The sequence below is a fragment of the Rhinolophus sinicus genome, chromosome 15 (assembly GCF_057876585.1).
Source record: "Rhinolophus sinicus isolate RSI-liver-muscle chromosome 15, RSI-T2T, whole genome shotgun sequence".
NCBI lineage: Eukaryota > Metazoa > Chordata > Mammalia > Chiroptera > Rhinolophidae > Rhinolophus > Rhinolophus sinicus.
In genome coordinates this window covers 107329161-107356836 of record NC_142515.1, presented here as the reverse complement: position 1 = coordinate 107356836, position 27676 = coordinate 107329161, and the positions used below count along the sequence as shown (strand labels likewise).

Sequence of the window (27676 nt, the reverse complement as noted above, 5' to 3'; positions counted from 1 at the left end):
TCCCATATCTCTTGTTGCAAACTTTAATATTAGCAGATCTGCCTGATTTACAGATCGTAAACTCCCAGATGTCTTAGCTATTCCTGGGTCCATTATCCGGCTTCAGAGGGTCTGTGTACTTCTTAAAACAGTGTGAACATTTTGTGTACATGTTCATACATGTATTTTTCTAGAAAGATTATCCCTAACTAAACCCGAAAGGGTTAAGAACCAGTATTGGAAGAGTACCTAAACACTCTTCTTCAGCAGCTTGCTTCCTGGAATATTTAAAGGTTGAAATGAAAATCAGAAGCCTACTTCGACCTTGTTAACCCACAAGGGCAGACAAAAAGAGAGCCCGCCGTTAGTCAGTTCTCAATTGATCAGTTCATAGGCATCCGCTGCAGCAATCCTGCGTCAGGAGTGTTCAAGCTAGGTGTCTGATTCTCTGCCTGGTCCTCCAGTCCTGAGAATGAGAACTCTCAGTGGAAAGATGAGTCAGCACTACAGAAGATGAAAACATTTGCTGTGTCAACAACTTGTTTCCCCCTCCTTTGACAGCTTTGCTCTTGCCATGTGGAATGAAAAACTAAAACACAGAACCATTTAATGTAAATATGGATTCCAATGTGCTGGATAATTCTGAAGCATACTTTCTATTAATGTGATAAAAAGACTTCAGAAAACCAAGTTTAATCATAGTCTTTCCTCTTGCTCTCTAACTCCTTTAGTATCTCTTATGTTGATAAAACTAACCTGAAATTGGGAGTATTCTCAATACTTCTTTCACCCTTGCATCCTATTCATGTGATTTCCACCTAAAAATATTTTATCTCTAGACGCTCTTCTTTTTCACTGCCATGACTCCAGACCAAGCCACCATCATGCGTTTAATCCTTTGGTTCTCCATTTTTGTGCTTGTTTTTTGTAATCCGTTTGCACAAAGTAGCCAAGAATGTTTACATGCCTTTAAATGCTTTCCTGACCACATCACTCATTTGTTTAAAACACTTCAATGGCTTCTCATTGTAATGAGGATAAAATTAAAAATTCTTAATGTGGCTTTAAGGTCTTATGGTATCTGGTCCCTGCCAATTTCTACTACTGTCATGCTCACTCTCTATGCTAAATCCATCTAATTAACCTTTCACTTTCTCAGATGCACCAAACTCTTTCACCTCAAATCTGCACATATCTGTAATTATTTCTCCTCCTTCCTGTTTCAGTTTATATAACATTTCCACCGAGATGCAGTTGATACATCTCTCTCAAAGCAATCTATTTCCCTACATAGTACTTTATCACAATTTATAATTACTAGTGGCGTTCGTTCTGTCATCCAAGAAGTGCTGTTGAACTTATACTATGTTCAAAGGACTGTTGTAGTCACACAGGCTAAGCACTATGTTTTTTATTTAAGATCTGACTATAAACCCCAAGAAGGCAATGCCCAGGCAGTATCCTGTACGCTGGTGTACGGTACTTAACTATATAGGTAATACTTAAGATCATGCTGGGACGAGTTGATATTCAATAAATTAGTGGTAGTGAGTTCAGCAACTGTATTTTAATTTTGAGATGATATCAGATAACCTTGCCTGCTAAGTTGAAGGATCAGAAGATGAATTCTCTTTACTGCTTTACTGTTTCACGAAGTTGAAGGTGACATTTTTACTTTAGGGATATACTTTACTCTCACTGTGCCCTCTAGATGAAGCTGAACTTTTGAAAAAATTTAGATAGACAACAACTGACATAACTAGAAAAAGAGAAACTATAGTATTTGAAGAGAGATAGTAAAGAAAAGAAAGCTCTAGGGAATGACTGGGTGAGAATAGATGGATTTATGTACTTGTGAAAAGAACCTGTGACATTTAAAAAATGATTTTATTAATACTTTAGAATTATTAAATGGAATTGAAGTGATGAGATAATCTCCAGTCATTAAATTATACGAATTGAGTTGAGCTCAAGTGCATTGTTGAGAGAAGAACATTAAAGTAATTATAACATTAAGTAATTATATATTAAAGCCAAAAATGACCTTATGGATACATTTTCAAGTGTTCATCAAATAGCTGCTCGTGTTTTAATATGAAGAGTATTACACTGGCCTTTCAGCTGAAACTATTTTCAAAGATAAATGTGTAAGACTGAAAATACTAGCATAAGATTTAACCTTTATTTAGTGTTTTACTTGGCTGATGGAAATGGTATTTTTGCCATCTAATTTTTTTATTATTTTATTTTTTATAGCTTTGCCGTCATATTATATTTATACAAATTTATACATTCATCATGCTACCTGGTGTTTTTCCTTTGGTTCCTAAGCCATTTTTCTTACACCTCTTGGAAACCCCTTCTCTGTTAACATGATTTGAGACTGTATCTATATTCTTTTTTTCCACGGTATGCATGCTTTTGAAAATAGATTCCATGATTCCATCTCTCAGCTTATATCTCTACATGTTTCAGTTTCAAATGATTTGGTCTGTTTATGATGTGGTAGCCCTCCACTTCCTAAATTATAGGCTCTTTTTTTTTTCAGTGTTTAATAATGTTTACTTTTCTGGGAGTCTAGATCAGGTAAACATTTGAAACTTTTAATTTCTAAATATATAAATCGATGTTCTTTTGAACAGCATAGGGCCCAAGCATGAAAATGACTCTCCAATATTTCTGCCTTGAGTATGAACTAGATGAAAAAGACTTAAAATGCTTCTATGCTTCTTCATTGCACTGTTCTTAACAATTACACCTTTTCTGCATTCAACTATACATCCAAGTGCAGAGCCACAATCCAGGAGACTACATTCCAGTTGTAAGCAAAAGAGGACATAGATGTATCCTGATCTTTATACAGATAACCTTTGTCTTTTCCAAGTTTACTGGTGAGAAAAATGCTTGAACTGTTCATTTGGTTCCATGTGACCTTTTAGGACTGCTGGTGCTTTCTCTTTGGCACTACAGGTGGCCTGGCACTACTTGTTGACCCAGTGCCCTTCCTAAAAATTGCATATTACTACTCCATAGAGAGTACGTACATAGATCTTTAATACATTTTGGACTAGAGAGTAATGAGGTTACTATCAATGCATTAAATACAGATTTATCTTTCAATATATACATACTAAATTTGAACCAGGACTTAATTAAAATGTGCTTTTTATTTATTGATTTATTGTCAATAAGTTAAGGTAATACATTTCTATAGACAGTGGGTAAAACCAAAACTAATGTTTGTAACTTCATGTCTTCATTTTAATTTTGAACCATACTGTTTTCCTGAAGGGAAACATTTTGATTCATTCCAGTTCCAATAAAACCTTATGCATAGAATAAAAATGCTTCCAAATCATTTTTTTTAGATGTTCCTGAGAAAGTCAATGAGGGAAATATATGTTAATCTAATCTGGCCTAGGCAGGCTGCCATGATTTAGTGATCATGAATATTAATTTCTGTGCCTGAAAGATGAATAAGGGCAATTAATTTTAAATGGAACAAAGAAAATATTTTTAAGAAGAAAGACATGGTCTGAATGAAATATACCTATTTGCAGTAATCACTTTTAATTCCACCCCTTAATGTCCAAACTAAAACATTTAGACTTCACCTGTTTTTAGACTTCACCTGTTTTTAGGCTGTTGTTTTCCATAACTTCTCCTAGTGTTATTAGCACTAGCTCAATATAAGACTGAACTACTATTAGTAATAATTTTTTAGGGAGATTGTATCCAGAATTTTACTGGATATAATTATTCCAGTAAAAATTAAGTACATGAGAAAGTAATGCAACCCAATAATACTTCAATCTAGCCATTCTTTATTTTAGCCAAAGGTCTGAGGATTTAGAACTTAATTTTAGACTTTTGTAATATTCTATTCTTGAGATTTTTTTTAGAACTTATTTTAAATATGTTTATTAGGAGGAAGAGTTAATTATGGAATTGTTTTTCTATTTGTAGATGAACAATTGTGCATTTTAAGATTTCTTTGGTCTAAGTAATTCAGTAATAAGAAATCAGTCTCTGCTATAACAGCATATATTATAAGAAACTTTAAATATAAATGACAATGTGTTAATGGATTTTATCAAGTGATATTTTTAAACCTAGCATTTGTTGGCATTTCACCTTGTCAAGGAATATGACTTGTAAATTCAATAAGAATGCATTTAAAGAAATGGCAGAGTTTCAAACTGATTTATTCTGTGTGTCACAAGTAACACAGTTGTTATGGCGTCTCTGTTACTAAATCTCTTAGAATTAATATTTTGTAACCTATGAAACCTAAAAAAAAATTACATCCATTTATTAAGAAGCTAAACTACTCAAGCTGTGCATATCAGACTTGATGAATTTAGTTTCATCAGAAGACACTGAATAACATTAAATCATCTCCTAAGGACAGCAGAAGTCACAAACCATAAAGTGGTCTAACTCACAATTTGAAGAGAGTGCTGGACCATGTTTAGTACTCTTAGATTTGTTTTTTCGGTAACAGTAACTGACTCTTTCAAACTCTCTCTTAACTTGATCTTCCCCTTCACCACAACTGAAAGTTTTTGTATTAAGCCTTGTGAGTTTTAAATTAATGGATAATTTTAAAATTAAAAAAAATCACTGAAAATAAATGTTACAACTATTAAGGTGAAATTAAATTCTTCCAACATAACACAAATCCATGCTCTTGGTCTCTTGGTACCATATTTTACATAGGGGAGAAAGTACTATTTGAGATATGCCTCTTTCCCTTTCACACAAACTGACATAGAAGTATCTTTATAAATACATTCATCCCTTAATTTAGAATATAAACATGTACGGACAATGGGAGTTCTGTATAAATGATGGTTTATTTAAGACTAGTGATAGGTATTAATCATTAAACTCTAACATCTATACTATTATATCAGGATATTTGATAGGAAAGAATGTCAAGAATATCACAACCTGAAACTTATTTTAGTATGTGGTAAAATAGTTAAATAAAAACGAAGTGAAATAATTTATGGTCTAGAAGAAAGGAAGCCTACTTGGAAGTGTCATATGATAATATGTAATTAGCATACAGAACATCATGTAATTAGCATACAGAACATCGTCCATGAATGCTTTTAGGGAGGTGACAAGGAAAAATTGCATAATGATTAGAATGTGGAAAAGTAAGATCTAGACAGTGGAAGAGGTTTAGAAAATTAGCACTTTTTTTCCTCCTTAGAAAGAAAACTGGATAGATTTAATAACTGTTTTGAAGCTGTTGAACTGATCACGATAACCATCTGTGTGTTCTATCTTCAATGATGAAAAACAGGAAGAGGATTTGAATTATATCATGGAAAGATTTGATTTACTTATAGTGAATAATATTTAAATTGACTCATCTTTATTTAAAGTGATCCTCATCAAATTATCTCTCAGTCTTTTGACATAATGCTGATTGTCTCCAAGAGCTTCCTTGCTTTCTGGTATCACAAGATGATCTAGGTTCATCTGTTATATTCTTGGCCAATATTCAATCAATAAATGTTTTAATGGTGTTTTCCAGGTGCATAGAGTTTTCAACAACATTCAGAACGCACATATTGTTTTCCATGGTAAACAGATTTAAATAAAGTTTAGTACATGAATAAAGCTTATAGAGTGATGTGATCACATCAGGTAAATCCTACATATAGGTAAAAAGGGATCAATATTCTTTGGAGAAAGATGAGAGTCTTTCTGGAGACAGGAAGATGGTGTTATGAGTCCTGAATTATTTCTGGAGCCTTGATTTTGTGTTGTTCATTAAGCTATTAATAGAAATGATGGATTTGAGTTGGCTGTGACGAGTTGAAGTGATGTGGAAGGCAAGTTTATGTACTGGCTTTCCAAGTGCTAACTGCAGATTTAACTTTAGGAACAATTCCCAACTTATTTTCCTTCTTAATCCTACATATGAGGTGATGTATGAACAATTAAAAATAAACATAACATTTTCTAGGTCATATGATGCTATAAGCATAGTTATTAATAAATAGTAAAATGGTCTTACATTTGGGATGTTAAGTAAATGTAACAAATCTGTGATAGAAAATTAACTCCTACCATACACTTAATAGGTGAACATGTTATTCTCCATGGGATCAGTCCCAATAACAAAAACAAAATGATATAAGACAAGGCTGAGAAAAACAAATACCACAACTGCTGAGTAGAAAACAATAAAACAATAGGAGGAAATATAGCAGCCTCAGAGAAATAATTGGATTTTAGACTCAAGTAGACTCGTAGATTCATCTCACTGAAAATATACTCAACTTGTTCAGGATATTAATATGTAATAAAAGAAAAAATATATATGTGTGTGTGTGTATATATATATATATATATATATATATATATATATATATATATATACACACAAACCATTTTCCAATCTATAGGAGAAAGACATTTTTGTAATGTCTTTTGATTTCACCTGAATCACAGGTATTAAAGACATTACACTTTACTAATATCTGGAAGATATTGGCTGTAGAAAGAAGATACTATTTTCCCACCAAACTATGACTCAGAAAAACAGCATTTAGATGAAGTGTTTTTGATCTGCAGCAGAAATAAGTAGATGTTGATAAAGATCATAGCTGTAGCTTTTTAGAGAGTCAACACCCCCTTAGTTGCACAAAAATATTCAGCCTTAAAAATATATGCTCTGTCAATTTTGCAACACAATTCTGAGTTATTTGAGTATCTTTATCAGTCATCATTTTTCTTTGCCGTCCTAGGCTTATCAACATTGCAAGCTGTGCTGGATTCTGCAGCTGAAAAGAAATGGCAAGTGACTGCTATCAATGTGGGAAATATTAACAATGACAAGAAAGATGAGACCTACCGATCACTTTTTCAAGATCTGGAGTTAAAAAAGGAACGACGTGTAATCCTGGACTGTGAACGGGATAAAGTAAACGACATTGTAGACCAGGTTTGCTATTCTCTCTTTTCTAATGGCACCAAATATAGAACATGCACGCATTGTCAGCATTTGGAATGGATATTTGTGTAAGGTGCTTGAACAGCAGTTTTTACTTTATGATTTATGTAGAATGTAGCAAAGATCATCAATTAAATTAACTCTGGCTTCAGTTAGCAATAGCAGATGGTCTTCAATAATGCTGACACATCATACTAATCATGAAATATATTCAATATATAATTTCTGATTCATGTTTTACATGGTAAGCGTTGCCCTAAACTTCAATATTTTTAATTAGAAATTTAAAATACAATTCTGCGGAATGTATTAGAGATAAAGAAATAGACAAGAATTAAGTGAAAATAAGTCTGGGTCCCAAGGGAAAAGTGAATAATTCAGGAATGTGTTGGTGATACATGGATGCCTTCACACAGTAGAGGGCAGAACCATGCGCTAAGCCTGTATTGTTGTCTAAATAGGTCTATGTCTTCAGGGAAAGCATTATTTATTTTTCCAAGAAGTAATTTTTCCCTCCTAGTATGAAGGTTTTATATCCCTATAAACTATTAATCTATGAAATTAAAATATATATAGGAAAGGCACACTCAGTCTGTGTCCATTGTTTTGAATAGTAAAATAGATTCATTTGGAAAGTTTGAAAGAGTAATACGATACCAGAGATAAAGATATTTTATCTGAGCTTACTATACCATCTGCTTTAGTTTAAGATCTTTCAGGATAGAAAGTCATGCCATGATATCCTAATGATAAAAATAAAATCCACTCTGTTTTATAGGTAGGGTAAGTGATCAGGGATGGTGGTGATGCAGCATCATGATTTACTGAGTAAGATCTCCTTCACTGGGTATTTGCTTCTTCTCCTAAATAATAAATGAATGTTTATGTGTGTGTGATTTCTAAATGTTTTTGAGGGCTATATTTAATATATATTACACACATGTGTGTTTTGTGTGTGTGTATATATACACATATGTGTATATATATATGCATATATATGTATATATGCATATGTATATACGTGTATATATGTGTGTATATACACATATATACACACATGTACGTGCACATATATATGTATGCATGTGTGTGTATATATATATGTATATATATATATATATATATACACACTTATATATATATATATACACACACACTGTACTAGTAGCCAGTATAATATATATGTGTGTGTGTGTGTGTGTGTGTGTGTGTGTGTGTGTGTGTAATGGTGACTGTTCCTTGGAAAATATAGGACTAGAAAAAAAATACACAGTCGGTTATGCATTTCTTGACATTTCTAGGCTTTGATTATAAAATTAGACTCACTAATTTGTATAATACAAAGCATTTTATAAATATAAATGTTGACAAACTTAATGATATATAATAATATAGACCCTGAGACATACCAAATGGATCTGTCATGAGTTATTGAATAATTGAATAATGCTATCTTCTTATATGACAGAAGTAAATGTTATATGCCAGAGACGTGAACATTTTAGAATTGTTGTAGAAAAGTCTACATTTTCTGTCTCAGGAGATGAATTTAGGATTGGTTTTAACCTGAAGGTCTCTTGTTCAAATGTGAACCTCAACAACTCACTTGAATTCCATAGGAGATTCTCATTAAAACTGAATTTTAATATTAGTCATTAGTCTTTGGTTTAAAAATTTAAGTATTCATCAGTCATAATAGTAAATGTTGGGAAAGCCTATATGAAAATAATTGTTTCCAAAACTAGAAGAGAGAAACTACAAGAGAAACTGGGAATATATGGAATGTAATGTTTTGAAGCAAATAAATGATCATGATTAAATAAATGTCCATATGGACATCCATTGAAAATGTACAGAGTATTTTGAAATATATACATGATTTGTATTTTCATAAAACACTTTTGAATATATTAAATGAGTATATACTATTGACAGTTGCATTATTCAACACACATTTATTGAGAACATTCTCTGTGTCTGAATGAGGGATGCAATGAAAGGTAAGAAAGAGTGGTATCTTTACCCCAGGAACTCACTGTTTAGAGGGGAAGAGAAAAATGTATGTACATAGTACTACAATATTATACATTACAATACAAAGTGGTCTAAGAGCATGGAGGAGGAATACCTATCTTAACGAGGATGGGATGATGTATGAGGGGTTCACATATGGGTAGCATTTGGCTGGTTTGGATTCACTCGTTTATTTGTTCAATAAATTTCAAGGGTCGAATGTTTGCTAGACAGGCACTGCCGAAGATCCAAGATAGTCATAGTAAACAAAACAGGCAAAGCCCCATCAAGGTGAATATCCCTGGTGTAGTTAGAGAAATTAATATGCAATTATAACAATGGTATATATTATGAATGAAAAGAACAGAATGTTATGAGAGAAAATCACAGAAAGAGAACATTTAGAATGGGAGATCATGGAAGGCCTTCAAGGAATAGCGTTTACCAGGAAAAAAGTGGGCTTAAATTACATTTCAAAAAAAGTAAATACTATGTACTTACTCACTTTCTCAATACTTATAAGAGAACAGCGATGGTACAAAACTTTATCTTCATAGTGGCTTAAAGTTAGAAATAGAATTCATTTTTGTTAGATTATGAGTATTTTAGCATTTAATAAAACCCGGAGGCACTTATTTCTAGCTGAAATTAAGAACGAAAAGGACTCAACCATGAAAAACATTTATAAATTAATATAAATATTCTACTGTTAGTGCAAGATTAATGGATATTATAAAGCAAAGATAAGATTGTTAGTACTAATTCTTATATAGAAATAGTGCTACTGGATTTTCATATCCCTCCTGTCTCTCAATGAATACAAAAGTCAAGCAGGGACTACTGGTAGTAGCACTTAAACTATGTTTTTGTCTTACTTCTCAGAAGAAAGACATTTATGGTTCAGAAAGTAGAATGAATATTAAGCAGAACCAACAGATATCAGTAAGAAATATGAGGGACATAATCAACTTAACTCAACTGATGCTAATTAATATATATATTTTTTTCATTCAGAACATCTTTCTTCAAAATTCTTCCTTCAAACCAGAAGGTACAGTTTCTTGGAAAAGACATTTCAGTTGTCTTACATAAAAATAGAGTAGAAAATAATACAAGCCCTAGTTCCCTTGCAAATAGCTACCACTGAATATCGAAGTGGCTTATGTTAAAATCCTTCACAGGATGTTGCCCCTTCTCTTTAACTATATGTGTTGCTTTGGAGCACTTGACTTTGTCTGGGAGGAAAGAAACTCAGGGAAGTCTATTCCAGGAGGTATTATTGGGCTGAGATTCACTGTGCCTTAATTTAAATAAGATAAAGGATATGGTGGTGGAGACTGCTTTCCAAGCAGAGGAAACAGAGTACGACAAATCCTGAAAGGATGGAAAGATACCTTTTGTGTGCAAAAATACGAGCAGAGTGCCTGAGTCTCCAGTAATGAGGGGGAAAAGGGAGCCTGGAGAAACTTGCAAGATCAAGGGGCGTTGCAGCATATGAAGGACTTTGTCTTTTATGCTGAAAAAATGGGAAGCCACCAAAACTGTAATCAGGGAAGTGAGCATATTATTTGAATTTTTGTCCATGGCCCTGGCATTCCATGCTTTCCATTTGTGTGACTATTTTCTTAAAAATACAAATTACATTTGAATATCTAAGTACCAGGACTACAACATGGTCATTTCATCATGGTCAACATTTCATCATGGTCAACATGGTCATTTCTACTCTTTTCATAATTGACATAGATCGGTGTAAAGTCAAATTGATTCAATAATGTCCAAAACTGAGCATTACCAAACAGCTACTTGTTCCATGATACATTTATCTTGCCATTGATTTTTGACTTAGATTTGTGGAGAAATATTAGCTAGCTTCTGTGATACTTTTCTGCCTCAAGCTGGAAATAATGTTTATTTGAACGAGACTATACACGTTTCAAGATTATTATTTTATAGATTCACATAAGAATTACTGTACCCATCTGACACTGTAAATACTGAAACTGATATAATATTGCATATCAATGGTAATTGAAAAATAAAATTTTAATAATTAAAAAATAATTCTTGCATATGCTTATTCATATTACTTTTAACTTTATGTATACAAATTCATAAACTTTGTGTGCTTATCTTTGACTGTAGATGTGTGAATATGAAATCTCAGATCTTGGTCTCAGCTTTTAATGTTTCATTGAAAAGAAATAAATAGGTTTTGTAAAATTATTACATGGATTCAACATGTTTTGATTTTACTTTTTTTTTAAAATCCTGTGGCTTTATTTTCACTATTGACTAAACTGAGCCAAGTATTCTTATTTAGTTATTGGCTTTTTGAAAGATAAAATTTATTAGGCACTAATATATATTTTTATTTTTTTCTGGCAGAAATATTATCTGAGTTTGGTAATTATATTTTATCAAATATGACTCACTGTGGAACATCAAAAAAAATAGGAGATAAGATTTAGTTTTTTCCTGAGTCGGATCCTTACATCACTAATTTTATGTTTACATTATTTACATTTATTAAATAATTGTTTCTTTATCTTTGTTAGGTAATTACCATTGGAAAACATGTTAAAGGGTACCATTACATCATTGCAAACCTGGTAGGTGAATTAATTGATACTTATTATTTTAATAAAGATTTTCATTAATCAAAAATTTTAACAGCCAGCATTTATCAGTGATATTTATAAAAAACATATTTTGATTATATTGATTGATTAGAAGTGACAATATATTTTTGATTTTGTTATGTTTTAGATTTACTTCCCACTTTACCGTTCCTAATCAATTTCCTATCATTATAAATGATGTAAGAAATTATAAAACATTATTTGACAAGCTTTATAAATTGTCTTAGAATATATATTTTCATTAAGGGAGAATTTTCCAAAATATATAAAATTTAACTTTCTAAATTTCCTCTTGTTTCTCACTTTCACTGTATTTTATAAACCTTATCCTTTGCCCATACTTTTAAAGTTTTTAGCAAATGTAATATGACATAAATGCACATTTGTGAGAATATAACAATAAAAATTAAGCCTGGAAATATAAAAAATATTGATATATTATATATTTCTTACATACTACTTACTACATAAGCAACACAATGAAAATCGAATTTCTATACCTGATCACTTTTTCATTAGGATTCCCCTCAAATTAAAATTATGCTGAATGTCCAAGTGGTTAATTGTGTCCCCCTCTCTTATGTCTGCAGAGTCAATTTAGTATTATTATTAGATATTTCTTTTTTCAAAATAGTTTTTAGATCGGCAATAAAATGAGCTTAAAGCTTTATAGTTACAAAGGTTTATGTTCTTTAAGTATGATTCTATGTGTTTGAGGACATCACTCCTCCCCAAACTCAGACCAAAAGGTGAGAAAAAGAAGGAGAGAGGAAGAGAATGAATTTATTCTGAGTAGCATAATAGGACTCTGAAAAACTTTCATATTTATACAAAGGCAGATTAATTCTTGGTTTCTGGAACCATATTGTTACATCAGAAGACATTTCTAGTAGTGATGGAAAGAGATAAGTAAAATAAATTACAACCTAATGACTGACAAATATTGTTTTCACTGGAAGGTTGCACTCACAATTTAGAATATTAAATCTCAAACCTAGATGCTCTTGGGAGAAATTGGTTATTCAAGATAAAATTTCTGTTTGGCAATGAAATGGCTAACTACTATAAAAATTCATTAGAACATGCCCTTATAATATTATATAGATCCTAGATGACTCCCTATTAGAGAAGTAAGAGTTAAAATAGATCAGCTCTATATTCATTCTCTTCAGAACCAAATTCTATGCAGGCAACAGCCTGAACAGTGAGTCCCCTGTGTGAATCGTGCCATCTGATGAACAACACAGGGCCACGCTGAAAGCTGCGATGTTTAAAAATGTCCAGATGGAGAAGATTATATTGGAACATTGAGAAATAATGACAGAAGGTGGCTCATCAATTTGAGAGTTGATAGCTGATGCTATGAAAAAGGAAATAAGTGTTTGAATGACCAAAGTAAAAAGATTTTAAAAATAAAATAAAAAGCAAATTCATGCTGCAGTCATTCTTCTAGAGAAAAATCTATCTAATATTTTATCTGAATTCAAATTTTGTTTTTCCTTTCCTAATACTTGGTATCCTCACCATGTGGAATTTCTAGTGAATCAGTAAGTTCAAAGACTCTGTAGTGTGCTGCAGTTTCTGAGAATTTAGAGGACCCTTGAAAAGTTCACTGACATTTAAAATTGAAGAATGCCATCCAAAGTTCAAGAGCTTTCATCCTCTGAACTCTTGATTGGGACTGTCCCTTTTCCTTATCCAGTATCTGATGAGTGTTAAAGAATGTGGTTAGGAAAAAAAAAACAAACAGAAAAATCCTCAGATTTTTGGTTAATTTCTTCAGAAATTGCTGAATGTTTGATTATGCTCCCAAAACACAGGCTGTGATTAAGTTCCTAACCCAGCATTTAAAAGGATAACTTGTACATAAAGTGATGAAGATGTGGTCATAATGGAATCCATGTTTCATCTCTTCAACCCTTCAAATATAGACAAAAAAGCATTGCTATCCACTCCACCTGACTATTGACCGTACAGTAAAGCACAATCATCAAAAAGCCTCTCCCTGCACAGAGAAATTTCAAGAAGCTTTTTAGTGTCTTACTGTTAAATAGCCAAGCATAGCCAGGCATTTGAGAAAAAGTCTTTGCCACAAAGGATAATGCAAATTAACAAATAAAGAGAAACAGGGCAAGCAGATATCATGAGAAAAACATTTAAAATTGAAATGAGTATCTGCAGAGAAATAAGACAAAATATATTATCTATAAAAAATGAATGCTACGGAAAAGAAGAAAAATCAGAGAATAAGAAAGAGCTTTGGGACGTTAAATTATTTTTTCTAAAATAGTAAGTAAAATTAAATGACTTTGGTGATAAAGTTGAGAAAATCTTCCCAATTAGGTATAATAAAATAACAATATAAAATGCTGTGTGTGGGGGATTTAGACACCTAATCTAAGGATTACAATGTCTTAGTAACAAGCATTCTAGAAGGATGGAACAGGGAAAACAGGGAAAGGGAATTATCAAAGAAACATGCAGAAAAATGTCCTATACTGAGTGACACAAATCTGTCCATTGAGTACATACAATAATGAAATAAAAAGATCTCACTCATTTTGAAAGAAAATATCATCATGAAATTTCAGAGATCAATGGAAGACCTTAAAGATTTCTGGCAGGTAGGAAGAGGCAGGAGTATGAAGTAGGTCACATACAAAAAATAATTAGAAATAATGACATTCTATTTTTTTTTCAATGGACACAAAAGTCAGTAGAATAATGCCTTCAGACTATAAGGATTTCAACTTAAAATTCTATACCCAGCCAAAATATTAATCAAGTGTCAGCAAAATAAAGGTTTTTTCAGACATTGAAGATCTCAAAAAATTTACCCCCATGGTGTCTCAGGAAACCACTGAGAACTGGAGCAGAAAAGGGGAGTAAAACATTAGAGAAAAGTGTGATCAAGGAAACAGGGGAACTACTCAGAAAAGCACTAAAGGGATACTCCAAGCTAACAGCTGCAGAATAGATGGAAAGAGGTACCAATTTAGATCACAGCATTAAGGAGTAGGTCTCCTGGAAATTAAATATTTAGAAAAAAATGAAATAGATTACTCAATATGTTTAAATATTTTATTTTTTTTTAAAGTTTTATTATTATAAACATGAAGTTTTCATGGCCCAACTGGAAAAAACTAAGGATAGGTATATAGAAAGTTATAGTAGCGAAAAACAATGAAGCAATTGTTAACATTAGAATGAAAAATTATTCAAGAAAGAAAATGCAATCCTAGCACACTATTTGGCCTTGCTCCGAGTAACAGAATTATAAATGTGAAAAGAGTGAACATTAAAGTGGGTAAGAAGATGCATGGTTTGTTAGGTAAATGAATTACATAATCATCTGGTATAAGCAACAACTCAACAAAAATAACTAAAATGGCTAAATTAAGACAGAACAGCAAAAAATGTGTCATGCAGAAGTATGGAAGAAAAAAATGAAAAATAAATATTGAAATTGATTGTTTTGAAGCAGCTTAACTAGAGCATGGGTGGGGCACAGCAAAAATTTATGATTTTTGTTATATACCTTTTGCACTATTGGCATTATTTTGATTAAAAAATGAAATTAGGAACTAAGAATAAAGTAACTATTCTTCTCCACACAAATAATATTAAAATACATTTTAAAATATCAACACAAAGCAAAGTTTCTTCTATATTTTGGATTCAGGATACATTCAATCCTATGTGCAATAAGGAATAAATGTATAAGGTGAAAATATTTATAATGTGGCTTACTAAATGTGATTTCATTTTTGAGAGAATGTACTCTCAAATTGAGATATAATTTACAACAGCAAAATATTTGAAATCAATGGAAGCACCATATGATAGTTTTAGTAGTGACTGAATTCATTCTAATGCAAGAGAAATTGACTTTTCAAATTAATATATTTTATCAAAAATTAAGTTTTGTGCGTAATGTGAAGTTGTTTCAGTCTTCTCAGAAATCACTAGACATTTAGTAACTTCCATTCCCATTTAAAAGATGTTTATGTGAGACAATGAACCATTTAAATAGTAGTAATAACTGGCTCACGATGTTAGAACTCTTGGAGAAGTAGCTTGTTTGTTATTAAGTAGCTATAACCACGTGGTGGCGCTCTGTAGATTCAATAAATGAAACCTGGACCTTAATCATGGGAGATTTCTCAATAAAATGGGTACTCTTTATGTACTACAACAATTAACGACCATTGATTGAAGAACCACTATGATGCCAAGATGATGCTAAATGATGGTGAAGAGTTTTGACTGATGAATTCATGAAACATTTATTATAGGATTTTTATTTCTGTGTTCTTTGAAAACCACAGGGTTATTTGGTAAACGTTAAGTTCTATTTGACATAAATGTATTTTCTGTCTAGGGATTTACTGACGGAGACCTATTGAAAATTCAGTTTGGAGGCGCAAATGTCTCTGGATTTCAGATCGTGGATTATGATGATTCTCTGGTATCTAAATTTATAGAAAGATGGTCAACACTTGAAGAAAAAGAATACCCCGGCGCACACACAACTACAATTAAGGTATGTCTCTATCTGTCAATATCTGCATCTGTTTCAATATCTATCTATATTGCACTGCTGGCTAGTAGCCTGTTCCTTGGGACACCTTAAGAAGAAGACAAAAATCTCAATTTGTTTCAGTAATTAAAAAAATAAATGTAACACTTTATGCAATAAAATGAAGAATCTTTGAATGCTAAGTGTGATGCACTGCTTTGGTATAAGTAATAACCAGACTCATCTCTTATTTTCCATGGTTTGGACACATTGAGGTCTTCACTTGTTTATCCAATGTATTTTATTCTGCATATGCATACATGCATATATTTACCTCCAAATAGTAAATATTTCTGCTGTTGATAGGAAGGTATTTCTCTCTCTCTCTCTCTCTCTCTCTCTCTCTCTCTCTCTCTCTCTCTCTCTCTCCTCTCTCTCTCTCTCTCTCTCTCTCTCTCTCTCTCTCTCTCTCTCTCTCTCTCTCTTTTCTCCTGGTGACCTTACTGAGAGCAGCAATAAGAATAAAACCTGGCGAAGAGTGGATCAATGAGTGAGTGGGGAGAGATGATGTTCGCTCTGTGAAACTAGACTTATGATAATTAAGAGCGAGAGTTGCAATACCTTTTCAAATGTGTAGTGATTTTGTTTGTTCATGTGTGTATTATAAAGCAGATTGCATATGAATAGTCGGGAACAGTGTTATTTCAGTTGCTCTCACAGTTAAGTTTATACATCATGGAGAGGTTTGGTATTGTTTTGTTTTTCTGCACATAATGGAAAAGAAAGATATAGATATTTAGCCTTAAATTTGTGTCTGGCTATGAGACTGGCTCTAGATAAGGATTTGAAGCTTTGAAGTTTTCTCCTTTTAGGTGTGTAAATAGATCTTATTAATCTTAAGTCAGATTCAGAGTTATTTCTTTTTTCTCAAAACTAGGTGACTACTTGTTTGGTGACCTTGATTGACATTCAGCATTCATACTGTCTATAGCAGCATTGTGGGTTTCTGGGAATACTGTCACATAACAGGCTACAGAGAAGGCAAACACACACCTGGTCTTTCAGGCCGAGTCAATGTATGTCTCTACCTGCACTCCCTAGCGGTCTGACTGCTGAGCCCATTCTGTAGAATTGCAGGCTTCCATCCATTCAGAGATGATGCCATTTAAGTCCACGGATGAAGAGCATATGTGACATTCATACTCAAATGGAACCAAAATGCTCCTTTTGAATACTCTGTTAGTCATCTTGTTGCCTCCCACTGCTGCCCTCAGTGAGGAGGATGAAAGCAAAAGGAGATGATTTTTTTTCTCATGGAAGTCATATTATTCAAGTTCATGTGTCATGCATGAAAACGCAAAGTGAATTTGGGGTATGAGAAATCTTGGCAACACATTCTGTTAACATTTTTGCCAAAACCCAGAACCAGATTATCCTCTGTTGAGAGCCTCCCTGGTGACATTTCTTTGCTCCCTTCTCACTGTAGCATTTTCCTCCACAGTGCCTTCCTTTTGGCTGCTTATGCCAAGTTTCAGAGAGGTTGTGATGGCCCTTCATTGTTGGGTGCTGCAAAGAACATAGACTTATAAGTGAAAACTTCGGCTCTGATTTACTGTTTGACCCTCTGCTCAGCATTCTCATCTCCACAATGCAGTAGTGGCTATTAATTCCCAAGTTGCTGTGAAGATTAAACAACATTTACAAGGACTTAGCAAAGCTTTGGAAACATAGGAGCCAATAGGAGACATATTGTGTATGGCCTTTGAAGCTTGATCAAAATTACTGAAAATCTGCTGAGGGTAGGAGTTCATCTTAACACAGATATGTATTGCTCATGGACTAGAGGGCCAGGAATTACAAATATATATATATATATATCCCTGCCTTTGATAATCTGCAGTCTAATGTAGGAGGCACACATGAAAATGAACAAATAGAGAATGATGCATGTAAAATGTGCCAGGCCACTGCATATGATTAGGACAGTGTGGAAAAAGAGATGTTAAGGAAGGCTTTCTAGAGGTGGGATCCCTGGGCGGGGCTTAGCATATGCTTGGGCAGGAGGAGAAATATGGGAGGGCGTTTGGAAGAGAACAACACTTATAGAGACACATTGAAGCGGTGCGACGGCATGACAGAGTCAGGGAGACTGAAAGTGTAGCCCCTGCGAACTATTCCTTCAACAGTCTTTCCATCTCAGTTGATAGTAACTCCATCTTTTCAGTTGTCCGTTGGACCAGAAACTTGCAAATGTCTTTGACTCTTCTCTATCCCTGGTACCCAACATCCTATCTGTCAAGGATCCTATCAGCTCTGCTTCATTTCTTACCACATCTTCTGCAACCTCCCTAAATCTAGCCATGATCTCTGCCAGGATTATTGAAATGATCTCCTAAACTGGTTTCCCTACTTCCACATTTGCCCCTCTATCTTCCACATTTGGGGGCCTTTTAAAACATAAATTAGATTAAGTCACTGTTAAGCTCCAGTCCTTCAGTGGCCCTCTGTTTCACGTGAGGTGAAAGTCTAAGTCATCCCACTGGCCTGTAAGGCCCTAAATATTCTTTCACCCAGTCACATGGGACCTCCTTTCTTGGCACTATCCTCCTTGCTCACTCTGCTTCAGCCCACTGGGCCTTACTGCTGTTCCTTAAGAACGAAAGTCACCTTCTCACTTTAAGGTCTCTGTGCTGGTTATTTCCTCTTCTGAACTATTCTCCTCTTATATATCTGCATGGCTAAGCTTCTTCACTCTTTAGGTCTTTGTTCAAATTCTGTCTTCTCCAGGAAGCCAATGGTAAGCTCTCTATTGAAAATTGCAATCTCTCCACCGATTAGGGTATGTCCCATAGCCCTTTCTCTGCTCCATGTTTTTCTCATTATTGCCTTCTACTGTACTCTATTTTTAATTAATCTATTCATTGCATTATTCACTGTCTTTCTCCTCCTGCTTGAAAGTAAGTGCCATGAGGGCAGGGATTTTTTTTTTTTTAATTGTTGTTTGTTCACTGATGGATCCTGAGCTCCTAGAATAAGGCCCGATACACAGTAGCTATTTAATAAAGGCTTTCTCAATGAACAAATAGAGGGAAACAAAGGGACTGTGCTAGCTTCTCCTAGAAGCTCCTATCCAAATTCTGGAAATAAAAACCATCTTAAAAGAAGCACTATGGAATTTTGACCTTGAAGGAGAAGTGGGAATTAGGATAAAGAAGGGACAATGGCTCCACATAGAGGAAATAAGATCTGTAAAAGTCCCCAGTGCAAGGAAAATATAAACATTTCCATAAGGCAAGAGGTTGAACAGAGATATTTTGAGGAATTCTCAGAACTAATACTTTAGAAACATGCAGGATCCAGACCTCGTGTGCCTAAGGAATTTTGTGTGTGTGTTATTTTGAGAGCAATTGGAACTACTAGAGGAGGGCAATGCTCATGGATTTGATGCGGGAAGGTTACTGTGCCTGCCCTGGTGACAACAGATTGCAGGGCGAGTACGTGGTGGCAGAGGAGCTTTTAGTAAGATATCACAAACAATCTAGACAACAGATGATGGTAGTTTGAAATGTGGCACAAGGGTGGAGGGTAATAAATGTATTTGTTGCATTGGCCAGTTCTTTCAATTTTTTATTGGTAAAATAAATAATAATTGCAAAAATCGTAACCATTCATTTACAATCCATTGATAAAAATTCAGTTGACATTATTTATAGATTAAAAACAAGAATCCGAAAGGCAGTCTCCATTATTTGTATCTTATTGCCCCTAAATCTCATACAGTGGGTTGCACAGAGTAGGCACCTAATAGGTATTTGTTGAAATGAAGAGTGATGAAATGAAGAATATAAATAAACACTTTGAAAATATCTAACCACTGAAAAAGAAATAAGTAATTATCATTGCTATGAAATTTAGTTTCAATGTTCTTTTATTCAGCCATGGCAGAAAAGTAGTGTTATTTTACTTGATGAAGTGTAAAATGACTGTAGTAATCAGACCTGAACCAACATGGCACCTGCACTTAAAAAATTGGCATTTTACATTCCTTTTTTTTTTTTTTTCCAAAAAGAAACAGATTACAGAAATGATTTGCCACTATCTCAAAAATAATTTACAAATATTTCTATCTTTAGATACATTTTCAGTGTTTTTGGTGTCTGCAACAACTTACAAGATAGAACTATGCATTCAACCTTGTCATACCAACAGCTTAAACCTTAGTTCAACTTTTGTGTCTGCTGTTTCCTGCTGGTGTTGAATTTAACAATAATACATGACTGACATTTGTGTGGCATTTAAATAATAGCTTTCTTATAAGAATCTCATTTTCCTCAGCAAACGACTTAAAGCACAGACTCAAGTTTTCTTAATTGCTATCCTAGGAGAATCATTAGGCCTGTCTGAAAATAGTATAATCTTTTTCAGTCGAGTAATTAGCATCGTGCATTAAATAGTACCCTGGTGACCTAATAGAATTAGTCCTGTTTCTTGAATGTTTTAACTGACCAAAACCACAGCTGACACACAGGCATCCTGTACTCCTGATAGTAAAGCATTTTGCCACACAAGAACCTACAGGTTTCACATGTTTAGTTCCTTATATTTTGTTGTTTGTAGTTTAAAAAATGTGGATATGACTGAAGTAAACCCATAAATTAAAATTTTAATATTCACAAAATTACATATTTTATAAAAAATATTTTTTAAATGTTGCACTATTTAAATATATATGTACATACTTAAATATACATATATATATACACACACACACATATGTATATATAAAAAACACCATTTAAAATACAAATACATTACTGCAGGATATCTGGGTTCATCTCATTTCCACATTTCTTCCTCTGTAAAGGGAGTAAGTATAAGTGATCTCTAAGAGTTTTCCTAAATCTCTAACACCATGATTATGTAAAGTGTTAATTTAAGCACACAATAAAAAATACACTAACATTTAAAATTTTTGCTGAATCTATGACTTTCCAAATAGATCTTCTGTCTCTTAAAGATTGTAGTGGCTTGTAGGGAGTCATCTCTGAACTCCAGGTACTGAAATCAAATCTTAAATTACACTGGACACTGTTCGTTTTATTTTTCATAGATTATTAAAAAATAAGAAACTTTTACCTTGTTTTAGAAGAGTCCTAGAAATTGGGGTGATTCAGGGGAAGGAATTTATGCCACCAATAAAATAAAAGATCTGCTTTAAAGAAAGTCCCTCTGGATGAATCAAAACCAGACAATGTATTGATTTGAGGGTTGTTGTTGTTTTTCCTATCTTGATCAATCTGATTAGTTTTATCTGAAAATTTGAATCATTAAGTGAATCTACAATTTCGAGATGTAAAAGTCTTGGCTCATAAGCAACAGTTTCTGTCTGGGTCAATAGCCAACTGGATAATTTAGGCAAAAAAATGTGTTGTTGTTAACCTATTTTTTTTTAATGAAGAGTTTTTCTTCACAGTAAATTTAAAATTATTTTTACTATTTATAGAGAATAATAAAGGATGCTAATGTTGGTTCCTTCCCAATGGAGCTGACCTTTCACCCTTGGAAACACGATGCAGTTTCTGTGCTTACTAAAGATGTTTTTTTATTATTTTTTTTAAATTAAGACTTTTTTTTCAGAGCAGTTTTAGGTTCACACAAAATTGAGCAGAAAGTACAGATATTTCCCATATGTCAACTTCACTTCTCAGAGTGACACATTTATTAGAATTGATGGTTAACATTGACATATTATAGTTACCCAACGGCCATAATTTACATTAGGGTTCACTCATGGTGTTCACTCGGTACATTCTATGGGTTTGGACAAATGTATACTAACATGCTTCCATCATTAATTATCATTTTATACAGAGTATTCTCACTGCTCTAAAAATCCTCTGTGCTCTGCCTAGTCATCCCTCCGCCTACTCCCAACTCCTAGCAACAAATGATTTTTTCATTCTCTCCATTTTTTTTGCCTTTTCCAGAATGTTGGAATCCTAAGGTATGAAGCCTTTTCAGATTGGCTTTTTAATTTAGTAATATGCATTTAAAGTTCCTTCACATCGTTTCATAGCTTGGTAGGTCATTCCTTCTGTGCTGAAAATATTTGATTGTTTATATACACAATTTATTTATCCATTCACCTACTGAAAGACATGCTGGTTGCTTCCAAGTTTTGACAATTATGAATAAAGCTGCTGTGAACATCTGTGTGCTGGTTTTTGAGTAGACATATGGTTTCAACTCCTTTGGGGAAATACCAACCGGTGCAATTGCAGGATCATATGGTAAGAGGATGTTTAGTTTTGTAAGAAACTGCCGAACTGTCTCCCAAAGTGGTTGTACCATTTTGCATTCCCACCAGCAATAAATGAGAGTTCCTGTTGCTTCACTAATATTGAGCTTTTATGGAGATTTTTGTTACTTTGCGAAGTTTCAAAGGGCACGTTGAAAAAGCTTTCTAGGAAATTAAAGATGATCTTATCACAGATAGCTCTTTCCAGAGGGTGGACTGCAGTTGAATTTGAAATTGAGGCAAGTGAATTAAGTTTAATTTTATAATATGTGTCTTAATACCGTTCTTTTTCCTGTGGCTCTAAGTTGATTCTTGGACATTGACATGAATCTTAAAAAAATAAGAAAAGCTTCTAAAAGTTTTCTCATAGGCTTTCTTATTTTTCCTAGAGCCCATTATTTTTGACCATGTTGATAATTCTGTAAAATGAAGAAACTGAGAGTTCTCTTATGTAAGATTCTCTAGAGAAATATAATTCACCTATAATACTTTTATTTAACTAAAAATCAATGATATTTTTAAAATGAGTATGTAAAATTTAGGCAGTACATAAAACTTTTAACACCCTATGGTATGTTACACAGAACACTATTTTTATGGGAAGTAATTAGTTTTAAGGAAATTTTTTAAATGGTAATTAGTTTGGGCAATGCTGATCAAACAAAGTTATAGTGGAATGTTACCTCAGGATTTCTCAGAGCCTTTAGCATATGAATGTGAGAATCATTTTCTGAACTCATTGGATCACAGATTTTTATAGATCAGAATATCCTGTTTCTCCGAAAATAAGACCTAGCCAGACAATCAGCTCTCCTGCATCTTTTGGAGCAAAACTTAATATAAGATCAGTATTATATTATATTATATTATATTATATTATATTATATTATATTAAAGACCGGTCTTATAGTAAAATAAGACTGGGTCTTATATTAATTTTTGCTCCAAAAGACGCATGAGAACTGATTGTCCAGGTAGGCCTTATTTTGGGGGAAACACGATAGTGGTTTTCAAAACATTGTAAAGACAAGCAAGTTTTATATCAGGAAATATAGTATTAAAGGAAAAACGAAGGCAAAATGCTGGTTAATAACTTTCATTTTTAGCATAGTTTGCAACTCACCCAGCGTCTTACTTCCTGTAACCCTACTCACTTGATGTGGTATTTGCTATACAAGGGCACCAGTCATCCCAGTGTGCCTGAGACTGAGGAGTTACCTGCAACTCCAGACTTTGTTCTAAAACTGTGAACAATCCCAGGCAAACCAGGACAGTTGGTCAGCCTGGTTACCCCAGAAACACAGAGATCTGTATTCAAATCCCATCTTTGTCACATAGTTTTGTGACCTTGGACAAAATATAAATTGATAACTTGGATTCTTCGCCTATACAATTGGAACAAAATATTTGTTGCATAAGAGTTTTTAAAAGGGCTTAGTAGGAAACTATCCAGCTCAGATTTGGCACCTAGAGAACTAGGTCAACATGAATTTTTTCTTTGTCCCTCACTTCCTTTCCAACACTACAATGAAATAGAAAAGTCATTGCTCTCCTTCTTTCATTGATAAGAAACCTTGGACGCAGATACTTTAGTTAACCTGCCCAAGGCTACAAAGAAGTAAATGGTGAAATCAGGTTGAGCCCTGTCTTTTGATGCTATATGCAACGCTTTCTCAACTGTACTCAACTCAATTTCAAGTGTCAAGGAAAATTTGGAAAGTAGCCATTCATAGGAAATATTATAACTCTTTCATAATACCTAAACTGTAGTACTTCTTTTTTGAGTGATATATACATTTTTTTCTATTTTAGGATGGCACTGATAATTGATTACATGTTTAGAACTAGGTGCTATGATTATGATGACCCATATTTTTTTTTTTTAGCCTATTTATCCTCTTTGTATATTCATTAAATTCTAAATGTACATAGGACTTCCTTTCATCCCCTCTTTTTTTTTTGGCTGTCAGAATAATGTTTTTTGATATCAATGAACAATTACAGTAATATATTATTGAATAATGTCTGATGAATATTGGGCATAACAAAAATGTTTCAATACATATTTAATTTCATTAAATAAAAATAAGTCAAAACAATTACACATTTAAAATGGAATAGTGTGTTTGAAAAATGGACCATAAAATCATTTCCCCAGATTTCTTCCTAAAGCATGGATGTGATGTGATTGTGATATAACACTGCAAAACATAATGGCCCCCCACTGAAATATAATTTTCCAACTCAGCTGAGGGATTTCACAGAACATAAACATCAGGACAGAGATGATGCATTTGTTTTCAAAGAAGGAGATAGTTACAGTGTCATCATCTTCCCTTAAAATTAATTTACATCTACTTTAGTGAATGGTAGGATAAAACGGAAATATTTAACTATCCAATCAAAATGTGAACATATTTGTTTTGAAAAAGAAATGAGCCACAAATGCAGAACATAAACAAAATGAAACTCTGGATACAGAGGCTGTTGATTTTTCTCTTGGCCCAGAATTGTGTTTCTATGATTGTGACTTTTAATTTAAAATGATAATAGGCTGGAGACTTGATTAGATTTGAACATTTAAAAAAGGTTGAAAGGATTTTTCTTTTTAGCGTGCTCATGCTCTGAATCATAATTATAACATGCCGCATTGAATTAAACGCTTTTAGTTCATTCAACCTAATCTTATTTTTTAATGTACTTCACCAACATCTAAAACATTAAGCAGATAGCTTTATAGTATTTCCTATAGTAATGTGAGCAAGCTGACTCAATGAAGATTTTTGCCTTTTAACTATTAAAATTTTTTAATACAGATTGCTATACTTTTTTAAAATACCCAAATTATTCATTGTAGGTTCTGTTTCCTATTCAGTGACCTAAACTTTATTGTAAGATTTATATTGATAATGAACTAATTGCTTTATAGAACAGTAAACTATTCTGTTTTAATTTTCCTCTAAGAAAATATAAATGAACATGTAATTGAGGCAGATAAATCCTAATATGATATTTCTTATTTTTCCAGTTTTTTTCTTAAGTAGATATGATTTAAAACAATGCTTTTGATATAATACAGTTTTTTAAATAGTATATGGATATTATAGAATACTTGGGAAAGAAATATAATCGTGTATGTTTTCTCCCTATTATTCTAACCATTTTGTTGTTTTGCTTTCCCTTTTTTGTTGAAGAGATATAACCATTTTTAAATTACTCTCATTTTTTGTAGAAAAAGGTTTTTTAATTAGTTGTAATATGTTTTTCATTGATTTAATAATTAGTATTTGTCATATTGTTACATAACCTTCATTAGTATCACTTTTTAATGGCTGCATAAAATTTGTTCAAGGCAGAAAACATATTTTTAAATATCCCCTTAGCGTCAGAAATTTAGGTTGTTTCTAATTTTTGCATATTACAAATAATATTGAAATTAATATCTTTGTATGTAAATTCTCTGGATTTGAGAATATTGTCTTAAGACAGGTTCCCAGAAACTACATCTCTAATCTAGGAATATAAGTTGCCTAATTGGATCTGTAAAACACTATATTTTGCTAATTTCTTGCATACACAGTTTGAAGGAAAAAAGAATGCGGACTTTGGAAATAAATGGTAATGAGTTTTATTTAGATCTGTCTAGCTGAGGTATTTGTAGGAAACTCCAGTGTGACCATCCAGGGGATAGTCTAGATATGTAAAGAAGGACTCACACTTAAGCCTGCAACAACACTTAACTGGTAGCACATGAGAAGAAATTTTAGCGGGCAGCTCATACGGCCTGAAAATCATTTTCTCTGTTTCTTTCTTCCTGTCAACTGTCCCATCAAAATTGATTCATTCATATGATAAAATGAAAGTGATTCGACTAAACCAATTCATGCAAAGATTAATGATAACCTCACACTACCATTTTTAGCATTAAAAAAAATAGAGGCTTAAAAAAATATCCATATCCCTGTAGGGGATAATTCATACCACATAAATTATTTTCTCATTTGCCTTGTTGGAATATCACTCATATAAAAAAACAAACAAAACGGACATCTATCTACCATTGGACCAATTCATAACACTATAACAGATATATTGAAATTTTCTGTTTATATATCTTTTCACTGGACGGGCAGAGAATGTGAGTTCCATAAAGACAAGGTCCATATCAAGATCTTTGATTTCCTTTCCTCCCTTTCCTCCCTTCCCTCTTTTCCCCTCCCTCTTTCCCTCCCTCCCTCCCTGTCTCCCTTCTTTCCTTCCTTCTTTCTTTTCCCTCCTTCCTTCCTTCCTTCTTATTAAGTCTCCTCAATCTGTCCAGCCCTGCCTCAGACTTTGAGAATTCAGTGGTGACAGACAAGTCAAACAAGTTTTCTACTTCCCTACAGTAAATATTGCAGTAGGGAGGAGAGATGAAGTAGACAAGAATACATGAACAAGATACTCAGATACTGGTAGAGACTATGAAGAGAAGAAAAAGATCCCAGGAAGGAGAGTGACTGGGAATGGGCTGGACAGGAGGGGCATTTCTGAGGAAGTAATGTCTGAGCACATGGCTGCAATTTAAGGAGCCATGGGCTGAATGACATCACTTAGAGCAAGGAGGTTGATGTGGAAAGGCAAATTTAGAACACTCCTTTTAACAAATTTTCTTATGAAGGAAACAGAAAAAGAGGATGGAAAATGGAAGGAGATACAGACCTAAGAAGCAGTTATTATATCTATCTATCTATCTATCTATCTATCTATCTATCTATCTATCTATCTCTATCTATCCTGCTTCCCTGAAAATAAGACCTAGCCAGATGGTCAGCTGTAATGTGTCTTTTGGAGCAAAAATTAATATAAGACCTGGTTTATATTATATTATATTATATTATATTATATTATATTATATTATATTATAAGACCCAGTCTTATTTTACTATAAGTATCTTATTTTACTATAAGTATTTTACTATAAGTAAAATAAGACCAGGTCTTATATTAATTTTTGGTCTAAAAGACACATTAGAGCTGACTGTCCGCCTAGGTCTTATTTTCGGGGAAACATGGTATCTACAACTATCATCTATCTATATCTCTGTCTACCTATATGTATCATCTATCCCATTATTTGTGGCTGGAGATATAAGAGCAGTTGAGTTGATAATAGAGATGATCCAATAGTCAGAAAAAAATGGGGATGCAGATGCAGGATATTGAGGGTGTAATTGCAGAAACAATGTCCTTAAGAAGATCAGAGGGACTGGACG

The 27676-nt window shown here is 33.1% G+C and overlaps 1 protein-coding gene across 7 annotated transcripts in view; it reads left to right on the top strand.

Annotated features, from left to right (window-relative positions):
- GRIA2 (glutamate ionotropic receptor AMPA type subunit 2) overlaps positions 1-27676 on the top strand; it is a 121944-nt gene that overhangs the window by 66344 nt on the left and 27924 nt on the right. For all 7 annotated transcript variants that reach the window (XR_012498169.2, XM_019733153.3, XM_019733150.3 and 4 more), the window contains exons 4-6: positions 6747-6943; positions 11524-11577; positions 15989-16150. Coding sequence is in view for 6 of the 7 variants with exons in the window: in XM_019733153.3 (XP_019588712.1) it covers positions 6747-6943; positions 11524-11577; positions 15989-16150 (413 nt within the window). In the remaining variant the exon portion in view is untranslated. The remainder of the gene's footprint in view (positions 1-6746; positions 6944-11523; positions 11578-15988; positions 16151-27676) is intronic.